This window comes from Cyrtonyx montezumae, unplaced genomic scaffold (assembly GCF_038088225.1).
Source record: "Cyrtonyx montezumae isolate F1298 unplaced genomic scaffold, pur_monq_1.0 scaffold_8, whole genome shotgun sequence".
NCBI classification, from domain to species: Eukaryota; Metazoa; Chordata; class Aves; order Galliformes; family Odontophoridae; genus Cyrtonyx; species Cyrtonyx montezumae.
This window is the reverse complement of record NW_027072089.1, coordinates 100528423-100544202: the sequence shown is the minus strand read 5'-3', so window position 1 is coordinate 100544202 and position 15780 is coordinate 100528423. Positions and strand designations below refer to the sequence as shown.

The following is a 15780-nucleotide window of genomic DNA, read 5'->3' as shown; positions in this document are numbered from 1 at the left end:
ATTATATATAGATATATATAATATCTATTCCATAGAATCATTGAATGATCCAGATCTTAGAAAATGAATTCATTTTGCTACAAGCAGGTTTTATATTCCATAGGTAATAGCAGGGAAATTTGTAACATAGAGGAATTTCTAAATGGAAATGACTTTCAGAATCCCAATTCTCCCTTATTTTAAGTCCTTATTTTTGCCCCCAGATGCACCATCTTTGAATTTTAATCCAGATGGTCCCTAGGGAAGGGTCAGGAGGTGATATTTGTATTAAGATGCCCACAGCTGATTCCATAAACAAGATTTATTGTGATTTAAGAGATCCCATGCAGTGCACCAGGTAGGATGTGAAAAATCAATTTACAAGGGAACACTTACAGCTTATATATCAGCCACCCAATTTCAACCAAATCAGCAAGCATCAGATGCCAATCTTAAACAGACTGTTAATTAGGACATATGACAATCCCAGTCCGTGTGGTAACTAGGAGAAGAGCTATTTTTATAATTTGACTCACTATTAAAAAAAAAAAACACAAAAACTTAAACCATGAAATCTAGCATCTACAGACAGCTACTATGGAGGAAGTGTTTCCCTTCACTAAACACAAGGCTTTATTTTTATTTTTATTTTCTGATCAAGATCATTTCCCATCTGCTACGTTACCAACTGAGGGAATTTGCCAGCAAGTTCTCATCAGATTTTGCTTCACAACCATTTAGACAGGAAAGGGAGCTTTTTCCTCTCATGTTCAATGGCACTGCCTTGACCACAGAAAAAAAGAGACTACTGCAGTAATGGAAGTAATGATGAATAGTTAAAAGTATACGACTTGTTTGGCTTTGACAGCAGAAAAACCAGATCTGCTTCCCCTGCTTTCTCATGTTACAGCATACAGGGAAGCAAATTCTGAACTATCCTGATGACTTTTTGAATCCAGATAAGCCTCTGAAGTTATCCAGTCCTCTAGTGAAACAATAACTTAAAGTCTTCTGCTACGATAAGACCTTCTTCAAACTCATATGCTAGCAATGAACAGGCAGACTGCAGAGCACGTGTGGAAACACAGAAAAGCTAGCAGAGAGAAGTAGACTGGTGATATCCTGCTTCTGATAGATGAGATTCTGGGCTGGTCCTTACAGAAGACTCAGGAGGAGAAAAGTTTTAAAATGTCTCACCTGGTTGGCTGGATCGTGTACCTGTGGTTCCTTATTAAGACACCATAATATTACCAAGACTTCCAAAGACCTCGTTTCACATATGGTGCCTCTCACATCCTTTTTTAAATTGGACACTCCAGGTCGGCATGATCCCAAGTAAAACAATAGTTACACAAAGGTTACATCCCATTTTGTCATGGTAGGGATTATTATCTCTCTCATAATAGAGCGATAAAGTAAAGTTAGGGCAGCCTTCTCTACACCACACAGTGAAGGTATGAGTAAGAAGAAGGACTCAGGTCTGCTCCCTGCTTTCTCATCTAACGAATTCTGGAACCTTCAGAAGAATAAAAACAAAAATCAAAAATCCTCCACATACCATAAAATAACTATCTACTAGCTCTTCTATATGTCTAATATATGAGACATAGGAAGATACGCTTTTCTTCTTTAACAAAAATGTGTTCATTTTCTACATTCATATATACGCTCAAGCTGCAATTTGAAGTTCTTCTGCCTTTCAGAAACCATCCAAAGACATTTGAATTGCACAGAATCAGCATCAGCGACCATCCTGCAAAATGGAGTGTCCAATAATTTTTGAAGCCAGAATGATGCCTTTATAACCTAAATGAAAAGTGTGCAAATATGAGACAGCTCACGAGATTCAGCACAATTCAGAAGCGTTGTCAATCAGATTGCATAAACTCACTTTCTATTTTAAAAAGTAATTCTATGAACTAATGCTTTTCAGCCTCAGTAGTGCTGGGACAGCAACTTTCTTTGTGATATAGAAAGGGTACAAAGTGTATTTGTATGCCTTTAAATGTGGAACACTGCATTTGAGAAGATTCTGTGTGTGACAAGAATTGACAAAGGCTATGTAAAGGCTGAAAGGCATACCCAAAGGCACCCAGCTGTATGAAGGAGAGTTCAGAAATGGTGGTGATCTGCACCTGCATTCTGGTAACAGCCATCATCTGTACCTGAAATTTGACTAGATTGTGGAGGCAGTCCTTCCCTGAGAAGCTCTACACTGAACCACAAATGAATTTGCCAAGATAATCTATTATATTTCACCAATAAAGAATGAGAGCACACAAAGCTTAATATAGCTGCCTTTAGACAGAGGTAGTCAGAAGGAAGACTGGGAGCTGAGTCTGGACTTGGAGAATTCCAAGACAGTAATTCCATGAGTTAAATGCATCTGAGTAACTGTAATTGTCAAACACTGCTAAACCAACCCTTCAGAAGTCTACGTACATGCTCATTTAACATAATGCTCTGTATTCCTTTAAAAGTCAGAGGGTTGAATAAAGCACTCCAAAGAGCCTGCAAGGCTGAACTCATGGCTATCTCAGATCACAGAGAATTTCTATCCTGAAATTCTTTGCTTAACTTTTTTTTCACAGCCAAATTACTCCAGTAGCTACTGCTGGAGCTTAGATGGAGCACCTGAGGAGTTAATTTGGCATCCATCAATCCTACTATCAAAAATGAGCGATTGCTAAAGATGAGTATCGGAAAAGTCACTATAGTGAGGTCAGCAAAGTCCATAGCTCCAGGTTTTACCTCTGCATTTTCCCTCAGACTCATATTTGCAAAGAAGAACCATGAAAAAAAAAATTCATGTATTCATCTTACAGGTATATAATTACCTAAATAGCACAGAATAGGCAAGGTCATCTTTGTGTCATGGACTAACACAGCCAGATCATGACAGACAAAGAATAGGGCCCCAGCCACATCCGATGGCATGCTTGTATTCAAATTGGTGAGGTACCAGCTGCACTGGTGGACTAGAACATGGGTGAACCCCAAACTCAAATGTTATGAGCACAGAGGAGCTTAGAGAAGGCAGGACAGCCTCTTCTCATAGATGCCCAGAGATGGACAAGAGGCAGAGGACACAGAACACAGGAAATTATTATGGGGTAGCTCCTAACCAATCATAAATCAGGCATATTGCAAAGTCATGACCAGCTTACTAACCACAGTTCCGGTTTTGCTGGCACTATGTATACTAAGTGTTGGAATATGGTAGAGTATGGTGCATGATGGGCAGGTATCTGTCAACCAATTTGCAAACTATATACTGCAAGAGTTGTTCGGGATCCTGAACATCACTCTCTAGAGTTACTGATCTTTTATGGAGATTCATGCTGTTAATTGCAAGTTGGGAACTACAGTGACACGTTACATGACTAACTTTTCAAACTATAATTGTACTATTCCCCTCAACCTCCTCCTTCTACTTATCTTGTCAATCTCCTCTCACTTTATTTTTTTGCTGCTTCTCTTGCTCTTACCACATTCTTTGCTAGCAAGTAGACAACATCAAAAGTGGAAACTACAGCAGTTCAATGCACTACACAGAAGAGACGCAAGAACACTTGCATAGGTTTGAAAACTAACCCTTGCTACTCAAATTCTGCATAAGACTGTTTGGAAAACAGGAGTATTTTGTGAATATTCAGTCTCTAATTGTAATTTCCTTGTCAAGAAACAAGAAATTCTATTGCCACACTATGGAGTAACCAAAACAACTGTGCATCTTTCCCACGTGAGCGGTCTACTTTCTGTACTCCAAGAATCTGAATCAGAGGGCCGAATTCTAAAATACTGACTTCAAATTTCCTCATTTCCAACAGCTCTTTGATCCTATAAGCAGAACACTAACAGGCACTTGGCACAGATCCATAAGCTTAAAACTTAAAGGATCAATTGCAACACTTTGGTGGATTTTTGTTGCAACAAAATTACTTCCCTCCAAAAAGATGAATAGCTCAACATTTCCAAAGTAAGGGCACTAGAGATACTCAGAACCTGATTCACAGGGGCACTAATTCACAGTACAGCACTCCACAATTCTTTCTCCCCTCAGGATAATTTCCAGAAACATTTTTGATCAGATGCATGCACTGCCATCACAGAGAGATGCATGGATTACTGCAAATTTGCACAATAGGGAAAACAAATCATAAATTCCTTCCTTGCCTCTGACACTAATTTACTTCTTGTCTTGCCAGATTGAAAGTGCTCCTGGCAATTACAGCTTCCTGAGATACAGAGAACCTAAGAAGTCCTCTGTGTTATGAAGCACTGCAAACACATCAGTGAGACAGTTACAATAGTGACTACTGATGCATGCTTTCCCATGACCTCTTCTATCACATAAGCTTTCATTCAAACTCTTACATTCCACCCTCTCTACCTGGTGTGTTGCCACACTGACCAGCCTGGGAAACACACAAAGTCATTTTGTCATTTTGTCATCAGCCAGTTGAAGACTGTGAATCATGCTGCCTTCTTTATCCTGTTAAACTCCTGCTCAACCTCAACCAAACAAACTCTTCCATTAACCTCTAATTATCTCCTGGGAGCCCAATGAAAAGAGAAGGTAATCTCCCCCACACTGAGGTGTGGAGAAGCACCCCTCAGCCTTCACATCAGTGGGCAGAGGTAAGACCTAAGGGAGTCACGGAGGACATCCTTTGTATATGTTGCCAAGTGACATCACTCACCAAACTGCAACAAGCTTTACAGCCTACTAAATCCAAAACCAAAACAATAAGGGCCATCAGTACCACAGCTAGAGCAGCAAAGGCCATCCCAGTACCTTCCAAGGATCACTTCCTCAAAACAAAGCAAGATCCCCAGCCACAACAACCCCTAAACAAGGGGACTACAGAAGAGTTCCACAAATTCCCTGTTGACATCAAGAGATAAAACCATAAAACCATAGCACAATCATTCCTGAAAGTCATCCATTTTAAATATTTTTGGGGACAATGAGAAAAGCAAAAGAGATTTTATAATTTCAATACAGGGAAACAAACTGACCAGCCTGATACTTGAGGAGATGTTTCCATCTCAGCTCCCGTATTTCAGGCCTGTGATTACTCTCTCACAGGCTCCTTTTCAAAATTTCTCTGTTGGAGACCTCATCATTTTCCAGTCAAAACAGGTACGTGTCTGTGAAGAATTTCCATTTATTACAAACGCAGTTTTCTGATGAAAATATTTCATCAAAGAAATTCCTAAACACACAGTAAATCCAATACCGATCTGAAAATGAAGAGAAAGTTCTCTTTTGCTATGATCAATCAGCTGATTCAAAAGCATTTTAGTTTTAGAAGGCACCCTGTCAAAATCCAATCTTCATCTCTGAAGCTGTTTTGCAAATAAAATAAAATAAAATATTAATAATAATAAATATAAATATAAAAAATTGAAATGAATGAGGACGCAAACTCAAGAATAGCTTTAGGTTGCAGATGATTTTCCCCTACATTAAAATAATTTCATTTGTGGATACAAGATAAACACAAGGGTTGTCTATTAGCTCAAAAAGAGTGAATCAATAATGAAGACATTTGCCTGGAAAGCTACAGCAGAAGCTCAAGATGTGACATGGGGTAGAAAAGGGTAGGAAACATCCTCACAGAAGAGGCATCTTTACAAGCATTAGCACTTATTTCATCATCCACAGGTATAGGGTCCTTTGAAGAGGATACCACTCCTGACTGCAAGGCACATTAGCTAGAGGAAAGACAAGTTTATTATTGCCATTCAGGGTTAGTGGCTGCAAGGCTGGAGGGTTTCATAGAATCACAGAATCAGAGAACGACCTGGGTTGAAAAGGACCTCAAAGATCATCTAGTTTAAACCCCCCTGGCGTGGGCAGTCACCAACCAGTGGAGCAGGCTGTCCAGAGCCACATCCAGCCCTGCCTTGAATGTCTCCAGGGATGGGGCATTCATAACCTCATTGGGCAACCTGTTCCAGTGCATCACCACCCTCTGAGTGAAAATCTTCCTCCTAGCATCTAACCTAAATCTCCCCTGTCTTAGTTTAAAACCATTCCCCCTTGTACTATCACTATCCACTTGTGTAAACAGTTGTTCCCATTCCTGTTTATATACTCCCTTCAAGTATTGGAAGGCCACAATGAGGTCTCCTCGGAGCCTTCTCTTCTCCAAGCTAAACAAGCCCAGTTCCCTCAGTCTTTCCTCATTGGAGAGGTCCTCCAGCCCTCTGATCATTTTAGTAGCCCTCCTCTGGACCCATTCCAAGAGCTGTGCATCTTTCTTGTGCTGGGGACCCCAGGCCTGGATGCAGTACTCCAGATGGGGTCTCACAAGAACCGAGCAAAGGGGGACAATCACCTCCCTCTCCCTGCTGGGCAGTGGAAATATGCACTAAGGAAACACAGAGGGTCTTGGGTCCATGGGAAGGAGAATAAAAATAATAGAATTTGGCACAAAAGAATCTCGTGGACTGTGGAACAACTTTCATATATAGCTCATAATAACAGAGGGGCTTACAATACCAGCATAAGTAACAGCCACAGTGCACTTCTAAGGTGGAAGAAGACTCTCTTCCTTCACTGTAGAGAACTCCCTGCTTGATGCCCTATTCTATTAACTCACGTTGGGCCCACAAAACATTACAGATCCAGCATCTCCATGGTCAGGCTTTCAAAAATAAAAAAAATAGCAAAGAGCCTGCACACAGGACCAGCAGAGCACAGGCCAGTCCTGACTTCACTCTTGGAAGTGGCAAAGTCAGCAGCAGTCAGAGCAGGTCACTGACTTATGTGCTTTTCCAAAGCTTGACAGCTGCACAATTGCAGCAGGAAAAAATCTGAAGACTCAGCAACTGCATGCTCATGGAACCAAATATATGTCAAATAAGGCAGCGATCTTTCATATCAGGGATTTAAAGACGTCTACTTCAAAGTCCACTCTGTTCTGTTTAAAGGTTCCTTAAAAGTGCCAGCCACAGCATGATTTTTTCTTTATTATATGCATTTTATGATGGAAAAAAGTAATAGGACATAAGACTTAACAACCGAAATGAGATTTTATTCCACCTAAAATAATAACTCAAGTTAGATGAATTTGACAGAGACCAGAAAAAAAAGAACCTCTAATGCAATGAAACAGGAAGATGCTCTGACTTCAGACAGAAATTGAATATCTGATCATTAGAAGTCAGAAAAACACACCTTAAACAATATAATTTTGCTGGCTTCTTTTTATTCTTTTAATTCAAAATAAATGTCAGTAAATTCATTATTTGAGCTTCATTTTTTCCCAAGGGAACATTCATTGAAGCTAACTCAATGGCATTTAAAAAAGAAGTTGCAAAGCTTTTTCAGATTAATATGCTTTGAAAAACATTTCCCAAACAATCTCATGCTAAGAGGCATTCTAGAAACTCAACCAAGAGGGGAAAAAATACATAATGAGAAACCAACCTCTGCTGGGCAAGTAAGCATCCTGTGGTCCTAAAAAGGACAAGGAAAGGTTGATTCAGAGAGGTTTCTCAGATTCCCAAACTGCCTAGCTGTCATGAGTGTATTACAACTGTCAGTTCAAACTGCTGCCTCATAAATCTGCTGCAGCAGAGAGATTGTCCAACTTAAAATCCCAGGTATTTGTGATTAACTTTCCACTTGTCATCTTCATTGAAAGTCCTTCGCTGTCGTAAAACTGAAAGGCTAAATAAGGCCAATCCGTAATTCATTGTTGCTTATCATATGGAACAAAAATGTTCCAGCCCTCCTTACTCATACCCCAGTTCAGCACTAGTGATATTTTTGTATACTAATTACATAATACTCATTTTAATAGTGGGAAACCTTCAGTAACTTTTATGACTTGCTGAAGGTAGGTGTGGTCAAACACAGGCAAACTTTTACATATTAGCATTGAAAATAAAACTGTGAGTTTGTATCCTCATCTATTCCCTGCAGGAATCCAAGCCCTTGCTTTTCTCTCCTTCTGCAACACATGAAATCAAGTTTTTATCTAAGCTGACTGTTGGAAAACTTTTGATAATAAGAGTACGTTATTAATACTCAGCACTTCACAGACACAGGATTTAACATTTCAACCACTGGCTTCCAAGAGCTCAGCATCATTAAATCCACTCTGCACATGAGGAAACCTGAGGCACCAGAACTTCTCTTGGCAATCAGGAGAAGAGCTAAAAATGGAATGCAGATCTCTTAAAACACAGCCTAGTCCTCTGGATTCTCATCTGCATCCTCACTTGCAAGGCTACTCAAAGCTAGGAAAGATCACCAAATTAGCACTTCTTTTTGGAAGTTTTAATAAGACTTTCTTCTACTCTCCTGTCCAATTCCATTTTTACTTTTTTTTTCAGACTGAGGGCAGCATTGCAGTCAGTTGTGTTATGCAAGTACAGCTTAACTCTGACCAGCAGAACTGAAATTGTTCACTCTGCATGCTTTAGAAATAATTAAAGGAGATCAGAATGGATAAAACTAACAAAAAAAAACAAAAAAACAGCAGAGATCAACCTGACAAAGCAACCAGTTTGCACATCCCTCCCCCTCCCTTTTCTTTCCCAATTATGGAGCAATTGAATCAACCAAAGATTGTTCTGGCTCTTGTGCAGAACACAAGCTACTGTGCTTGATCTTCATGGATGATGCTGTAAACTGAAGTAGATTGCATCTGTGATCCTCTGTGATGCTTCCACAAGCTTCCAGAAAGAGTATCAACTCATGGCAAGGAGAAGGAGCCAAAGAGATAGGTTATAAACCAGAAATAATGTCTGGAGAAAAAGGAAGAAAACTGCAGTAGAGCAGCAGGTATTTTTAAAATGAATTGCATCAATTTCTACAAATACGTGCAGCTAAGAAAAATAACTTTCACTGCTACTTATTTAGAATTAGTGAATCCCTTACGTGGAATAGGACTGGGATCACTTAGAGAACATAAAAATAAACACAACAACAGCAAAAAACAACCAACCAACCAAACCCACCAAATCAGAACCAAAACATTACCTTTTCTGCTTTTCCACATAGCAAGCCAATGCCCCTATGCAATTCTATGAAAAATACACATTTCCTGGCATTTACACAACAAAGTCACAGCTTCCAAATTCTGAATCTTAACCGTCAGACAGGGACCTCATGCAGGTCCCTAATATCCAGCTCTCACATAGGTAGACACAAAGCTGCATCTAAAACGAGCTTCAGCTTCCTTCCAGCAGATGGTTCAGCCTGCTTGAGCACAAAACAAGTTGAGCTAAGCAGCCTTATACTTTAATTAGCTCTTCACAACTAAACCATGAAACCAACTGTTTTGTTACAGCTAAATGTACTGTATCAACAAATACAAAGTTCAATTATTAACTAGAACTACTATGTTTTTTCAAGTATCATCCCAAGGCTAGGCCAAATTTTTGTGACACCAGAAGCACAGCTGTTTTTCTATTACCTAGTATTATTTCCAATGCACACCAGTCAGAGACAAATGTATTGCAGGTAGACTAGATGTTAATTGCTCTTAATTCTCACTGCAATGTATATTTTAAAAAGCTAATGCTTATCTAATTGATCTAATTCATTTTCAAGTTCCAGTAAGACAATTAGATTTGCTACTGATGCTAATTGCTAGAGTCTAGTTACAAGCTAGCTCAAAAGAAACTGTTGTAAAGAACATGCAAAAATGACTCTGAATTGAGACTCTATGAAGATAAATAATGAAAGCAGCCAAATTAGCACAGCAAATTGAGCCAATATTGGAGATGTGAAAAACAAAAAACCAGCTCTCTTATGCATTCAAATAAATCTGTCTTGCAAGCAGTGACAATTTTGGGAACCATTTGAGCTGCTCAGACTACTATTTTTATTGTATGAAGTCTGATTTTATGCAGCATCAATGCATTTTTCATAAGTCAGCATCATTAAAGACAAAAGGAGCAATATTTAGGACTCTGTGTGTTACTCACTGTCAGCAAAGCATCATAAACAGCAAAGCAGCTTCTGTGGAGCAGAACAGTATTGCTCTGCAGACCAGGCAATGCCCCCTTGCTCAAAGACTTGTTCAAAGAGGCCATCCGGTGATGAGTTCTCATACAGGAATTTTTCAGATTTATTTGGCACTTACTTATAGGCACAAAACAGTTTCTAATTCACCTAATTAGAGTCCCAACCTGTACTATGTAAGGTTTACACAAACAATTCCTGCTAAGAATGCTTTACGGCCTTTTGTACAGCAAAAAAACTGAATCCGCCATCAGAGAACTGGACAACAGACTCGAAATACATGCTAGAAGCAAAATGCTACACTACTGTAGAGAAGAACTGAAGAGCACAAGTAGATCATAGCGTGCAGTTGGAGCTATAAGTTTTCAGTTTTTCAGTTTGCCTTCTGTGTAGCAGAGAATTAAAAAATTAACTCGTGGATAATTCAAGAAAAATGAATAGGAATTAAAAAAAAAAAAGATCAGCCTGAAAATGTGGTCCCCAGAGATGTTTCTAGCCCAGTATCTATTCTATGGTGTCTGATAGGCAGAAAAGCAGCAGCTAAACATTGAGCCACCTTTGTGGTGTCTTATTAAAGGAAAAAAATAATACATACAAAAAGTGAGTGTGGAGAGGAGCAGCAGGGCACAGTCTGTGCACCTCCAGATAGGTAAATCACTGAAAAAGGCACAGTAAATGACAGCTGACTATGCTAGTTCCCTGTGGTTCTTCCCTGAAAGAAATACTGAGAGATAGTTCAAAACAATCCCCTTGCACAAAGAAAATCAAACAACAAAAAACAAACGAGAACATCCCAGCTCCAGCTTTCTCTGCAGGGATGTACTGTAAGTTGTATGGTGTCATGGACATAAATGATTAGCAGCAATGTTAATTTATTCCCAGAGAAATAATTCAGACTGAGTCTCAGGTTTCATAAATAACGTAAATGTTTACAAACATTTACAAACCTGGCTGCATGTTTTACTGCCTGTATGGGTAAGCTCAGCAGAAGCAGAGGACAGAGGCGTTGTATGAAATAGTCAAATGATTGAAGCAGAAATAAGTACAAGCAGCTCTCTGTACTGCTGGAAAAGAAACTCCTGCCCTTCTATCTCAACAGGGGTTGAGGAATAGGATTTCTTAGGGAAAAGGCAGAGGAGGAGCAGATGCCCTGGGGAATACACCCCCCTTTGGGCTCATGAGTTGGCCTTTGGAAACACAATCACTTACCTGGGAACCCTATGATTTTAACAGCCTGTATCAAAGGGCACACACTTCCTTCAACAGTATGATGTGAAAACTTAAAATTCAAGTAGGTGTTGATGAGAAGGCAAGTGGGAGTCCTTGGTAAATACAGAAATATTGTATTTCCACTATATATTTCCAATATAGCATTGGAAAGTGACTCAGTTCTTGCCTTTATCCTTTGTCCTCCAGCCATCTCTGTCACATTTGCTCAGTTATTTTAGTCATCAGTGTTCAAAACTAAACTATGAGAAATCAAGCTATTTAATTCTAACCTGACCAAATAAAATTTTGGGGTCATTGTTATGACACTGCAGCTGAGGCTGTTTTTGGTGCCTGCCCTGCAATATCAACAAGGACTCTACGATACTTCTGGATCCCTTCCAAATCAGAATATTCTGTGATTCTGTGATTCTATGATTCTGGGACTATCACAGTCATGCTTTAGGAAGCTGTCCCTTTGCTGCTGTTACATGTTTGCTTGGATTAGCTTTCGGTTCCTGGTACTGACTTTAAATGCTTGCCAATGTAAGCCTCAAAAACATAGAAGAGTAAATCACTGTCATCACCTGCAAACAGAAGGTTAACAAACATTAAGAATTATAACAAGTTGCCCTGCTGTTTCCTACCTCTATTTGCCAAAGCGAGCACAAAGCATCTCCATCAACAAGACAGCATTGGGAAAAGCACTCCAAAGCACATTCATAGGTGGATGATCTGGTCACCAATATTTTCCTTTCCCTCCCCATTTATCAGTGGATTTGCTGAAAAACGATTAACTGCTCTCAGGTTACATTAGTTACTTAGACCACAGCCCTGTACAAGCTGTGTCTAATTAGTGTGTGCTCATTCATCAGTCCAGAGAAACAAGCCTGGGAAATGCAACAGGTAACCAAACATTCTCAGAACAAATTAACCCCTGGAAAAATGGGCACATCACATCTAAGGGTACAAACTAATCACTCCATAAACAGGTACTTCACGTCCAATCCCACCAGAATTAACTATTTACAACAGATACAGGGAAAAGCGTGGCTCAGGCCACAGCTGCTCTCCACAGGTTGTTGAACAATAGGTCCCTACCTTGCTTGCTGGCAGACACTGCAAATCCAAGCTTTCTCCTTCTTCTGGTAGGAGCTGCAGCTCTTGCAGATGTTGTACTTGCAGTCTTGGCACTGTCGCTTGCTGTTGATAAGAAATGTGAAAGGTGAACAGCAGCGAATACAGCAGTGCTCGTTGAACTTCTGCTGCTTGGAAAGGATGCTGCACTTGTTACCCTCTTCATCCAACTTCTGCTTCATTTCGCTGAAACAACAACAAAAAGGAACAAAGTGTAAATCTTTGCCATTCTCTTCTTCCCATGTCCCCATGTTATGACATTTACAGGTGTAAAACAAATGTCAAAAACGCACATTTTAAACCCAGAACTGCAAAGCAAAAGCTCCTTTATTCTCTGACATACACAAACTCTGAGCTTGACTCAGCGCAAACCATCTCCCTCTACTAGCTCCAGTGACACAACCCTGTGCAAAGCCAGGCTGCTGTTCCACGTACTCCAGCTGTACAAAGGCCTAGTGGTATCTGAAAATACACGGCTGCTTTTGGAGCACTTCACAAATCAGCCTACGACAGTCAAAGGACTTGGTGCACAGTAATAAAAAGCACTTCAGATCAATAGTTTTGACAACAAAAAGTGCTAAGCTTGCCTTGATCTACCTCGTTATTTGTAAGAGTCCAGTCAAACAAGTTAAGCACATCTTTCTTTTAAGAGAAGTACGGGTCTTTTTCTGTGTTAGGACCTATACTACGCCAACCACAAAGTTTGTGAAAACATTTGCCGATCCTTTAAGTTGTCCATACTCCAACAGAAGAGCTCATTTATTAAAAAGATAGACTTTATGTGGGGTACTCATTAATTTATTATTTTCCATTTTACAGTGCTTTTATTTATTTATTTATTACAAATAAGGCAATATACTCCACGATATGAATAATAAATAACAGTCAGAACAAGCAGTTGTAAGACAATTACTGGCATGCACAGCTAGTGTCTACATTAAGAGGAAAATAAAATACCAGTGCTAATGAAAATCATGGTAGCAGCAGCCTAGAACAACAGAGTGTGTACACATATATTCATTCTTTCTGTTTCTCAGGTAGTGGTAGCTATCTTACTATTTCCAAATGCTGATTAGAAATGCTTATAAGACTGGAGTAACATAAAAGTCTAAAAAAAAAAAAAACAACCCCAAACCTAAAGGTACCACAAGAGACAGATTAAGTTGCAGGAACACAGTCACGACACGGTGACTTACAGTTAAATTAACACGTAAATAGATTGTTATGGGAGAAAAAATGAATACTCTTACTGAGAACTTACTCAGAAACTCAACCAAGATCATCTGTAAGTGCCATTAGAAGGCAAGCCTGCAATGTTAAATAGACTCACATGACTATGCTACACATCTTCTCATTTGCCATTTCTGCCTCAGGTTCATAACTCAAAAACCAGCTTATTTTATGAAAGTCTGACAGGTCTATTCCAAACCTCAAGTCTAAAAAGCAATTAAGGTAGTGTTCTAAAGCACAGAAATATGATGTATGCACAGAACTTGTGCACACATCATATTTAACTATATTCCAAATCAAACCTTTCATAAATTTAAAGCTTCAAGACCAATGCACTTCTCTGTTGTTTGTTCCCAACACAAAGGCTTGGCCATCTTAGACCACCAGCTGGAACTAAAATACTCTTCAGAGTTTCGAGCAAATAACCTTCATGACTTTCGTGCAAACCTTCCTTATTTCTGCATGCTTTTATAGGACAATTAAAAGTGAAAAGTATAAGGCATTATCACACATGAGACAAGTTTGAATTATGCAGGTCAAATCCGATTTCTCTTGTTAAAGGACAGAACTATCCTGCAGATTATATGGGACAATCAGACCACTTTGTCTTATCCCCATTCCTCCACAGTGGGACCTGTACTTCAAGGCGGAGATCCCAAGCAGCAGATGCTGGCCACCCCACAAGATAAAGACACCTGCTTCTGACTTCATCTTCTCAGTAAGAAGAGATTTTTGCTCTATCTCCCAGAATGAGCAACTCTTTGATACTGGGTAGTGTTACTCTGCACACTCAATGGTATCTTAAACCCTCCCTAGGGCTCTTACACATATAGCAGGATAAACCACAGAAGCAAAGCCACCTACTAAAACACTACAACAATGCTTGCACAGTATAAAACCAGGCAGTTTTGTTCACAGCAGAGCTAATAAAGTCTGATACCTAAAAAAAGCTGAGCACACACTGCAGCCTTTTCACAGCACAGGCATTAATTACATCTTTCTCTTCTATCAAGCTGCCAATACTCATTACAGGGGTAGAACCTTAACATTATTAAGGCATCTGCCTCACTGTTAAACAGGAATAAAATTGGCCAACGGATGCGAAAAGTCAATAGGATAGGGTCGGGGAGGTGGGCAGTGAAAAAGCATGAAAAAAAAGCGCCTCATTTCCACAGGAAAGTAGGCAGAACAGAAAAGAAAGCTATGCTCATCTGCATAATGGCTTTAACAAAGCCCTTTCTTCTCCCAAAGGATATTACAGTTTATATCAGGAGTCCAACAGCTAAAAGGATGGTCAAAAAGGTTTGTCATTGAAGCCAAAGGACTGCTCTTGGCACACTTTTCTTTCTTCATAAGAAACAAACCTGTTTCTTCTGAAGGTGAGCTACTACACAACACTGGCAAGTAACTGGATCTGCCAGCTTTGATGTAAGTTACATGGTCGAAGGGAACAGTAGGGTCTGGTTTATTCCTAGCAATACTCAAAAACCTCACTTGCACATGACTTCAGCAAGATGAATGTGAGATTCAACCTCAATAAACTGAAATCCTGTGGCACTGAAATTCAGGAGGTGCAAGGTGAAGTTCAAGGTACTTGAGGTACACTTTTGAAAGCCTCAGTCTTTCCCTTCAGGATGTTCAAACAACTTCACACAAGGAAGAGGATCATGACAATTGCCCAAGGAGAGGGGTGAGAAGGCTGCATTCAGCAACAGCGATCCTCTCATGCAGTGGAATTTACTTACAGGAGGATGGAAGTCACTCATACAGGAGACATTTTTCTAAGAGGCAGGTCAGGATTTACAAGGCAAGCTTTCACCTTTCCAACCCAAGCAGCACCATTTTCATCAACAAAACACAGATAAAGAGAAGGGACAGAGCAAACAGGGTGAATGTGAGGGCACTCCCGCGCATCTACTTCCTTCTGCAAACTCAGGGAGGGAATGCAGTTTTACAGGTGTGCAAAATACACACACAAATAAGGTAATAAAAAAGACTCCACACAAAAACGAAATCCCTCTGGGGAAAAAGATGGAAGAGTAGGAGCCACAGAATTTATCCCCATCACTCAAGTCACAACTGAAGACGCAGCTATTACGGTTATGTGCAATGCAGTAATAAGAATCTGCAGAGATGAGAACTCCTGCTGTGTGAATGAATCTAAGATTGGATTTCATTTTCTTTTTCAAGTGGCTGTGTTTCACCCGCTGCCTTTAAATACATAAGAACCAAAGAAAGAC

At 39.7% G+C, this 15780-nt stretch overlaps 1 protein-coding gene across 2 annotated transcripts in view; it reads right to left on the bottom strand.

Annotated features, from left to right (window-relative positions):
- MYRIP (myosin VIIA and Rab interacting protein) overlaps positions 1-15780 on the bottom strand; it is a 188382-nt gene that overhangs the window by 88211 nt on the left and 84391 nt on the right. For both annotated transcript variants that reach the window (XM_065753347.1, XM_065753348.1), the window contains one exon: positions 12275-12496. In XM_065753347.1, the coding sequence (XP_065609419.1) occupies positions 12275-12496 (222 nt within the window). The remainder of the gene's footprint in view (positions 1-12274; positions 12497-15780) is intronic.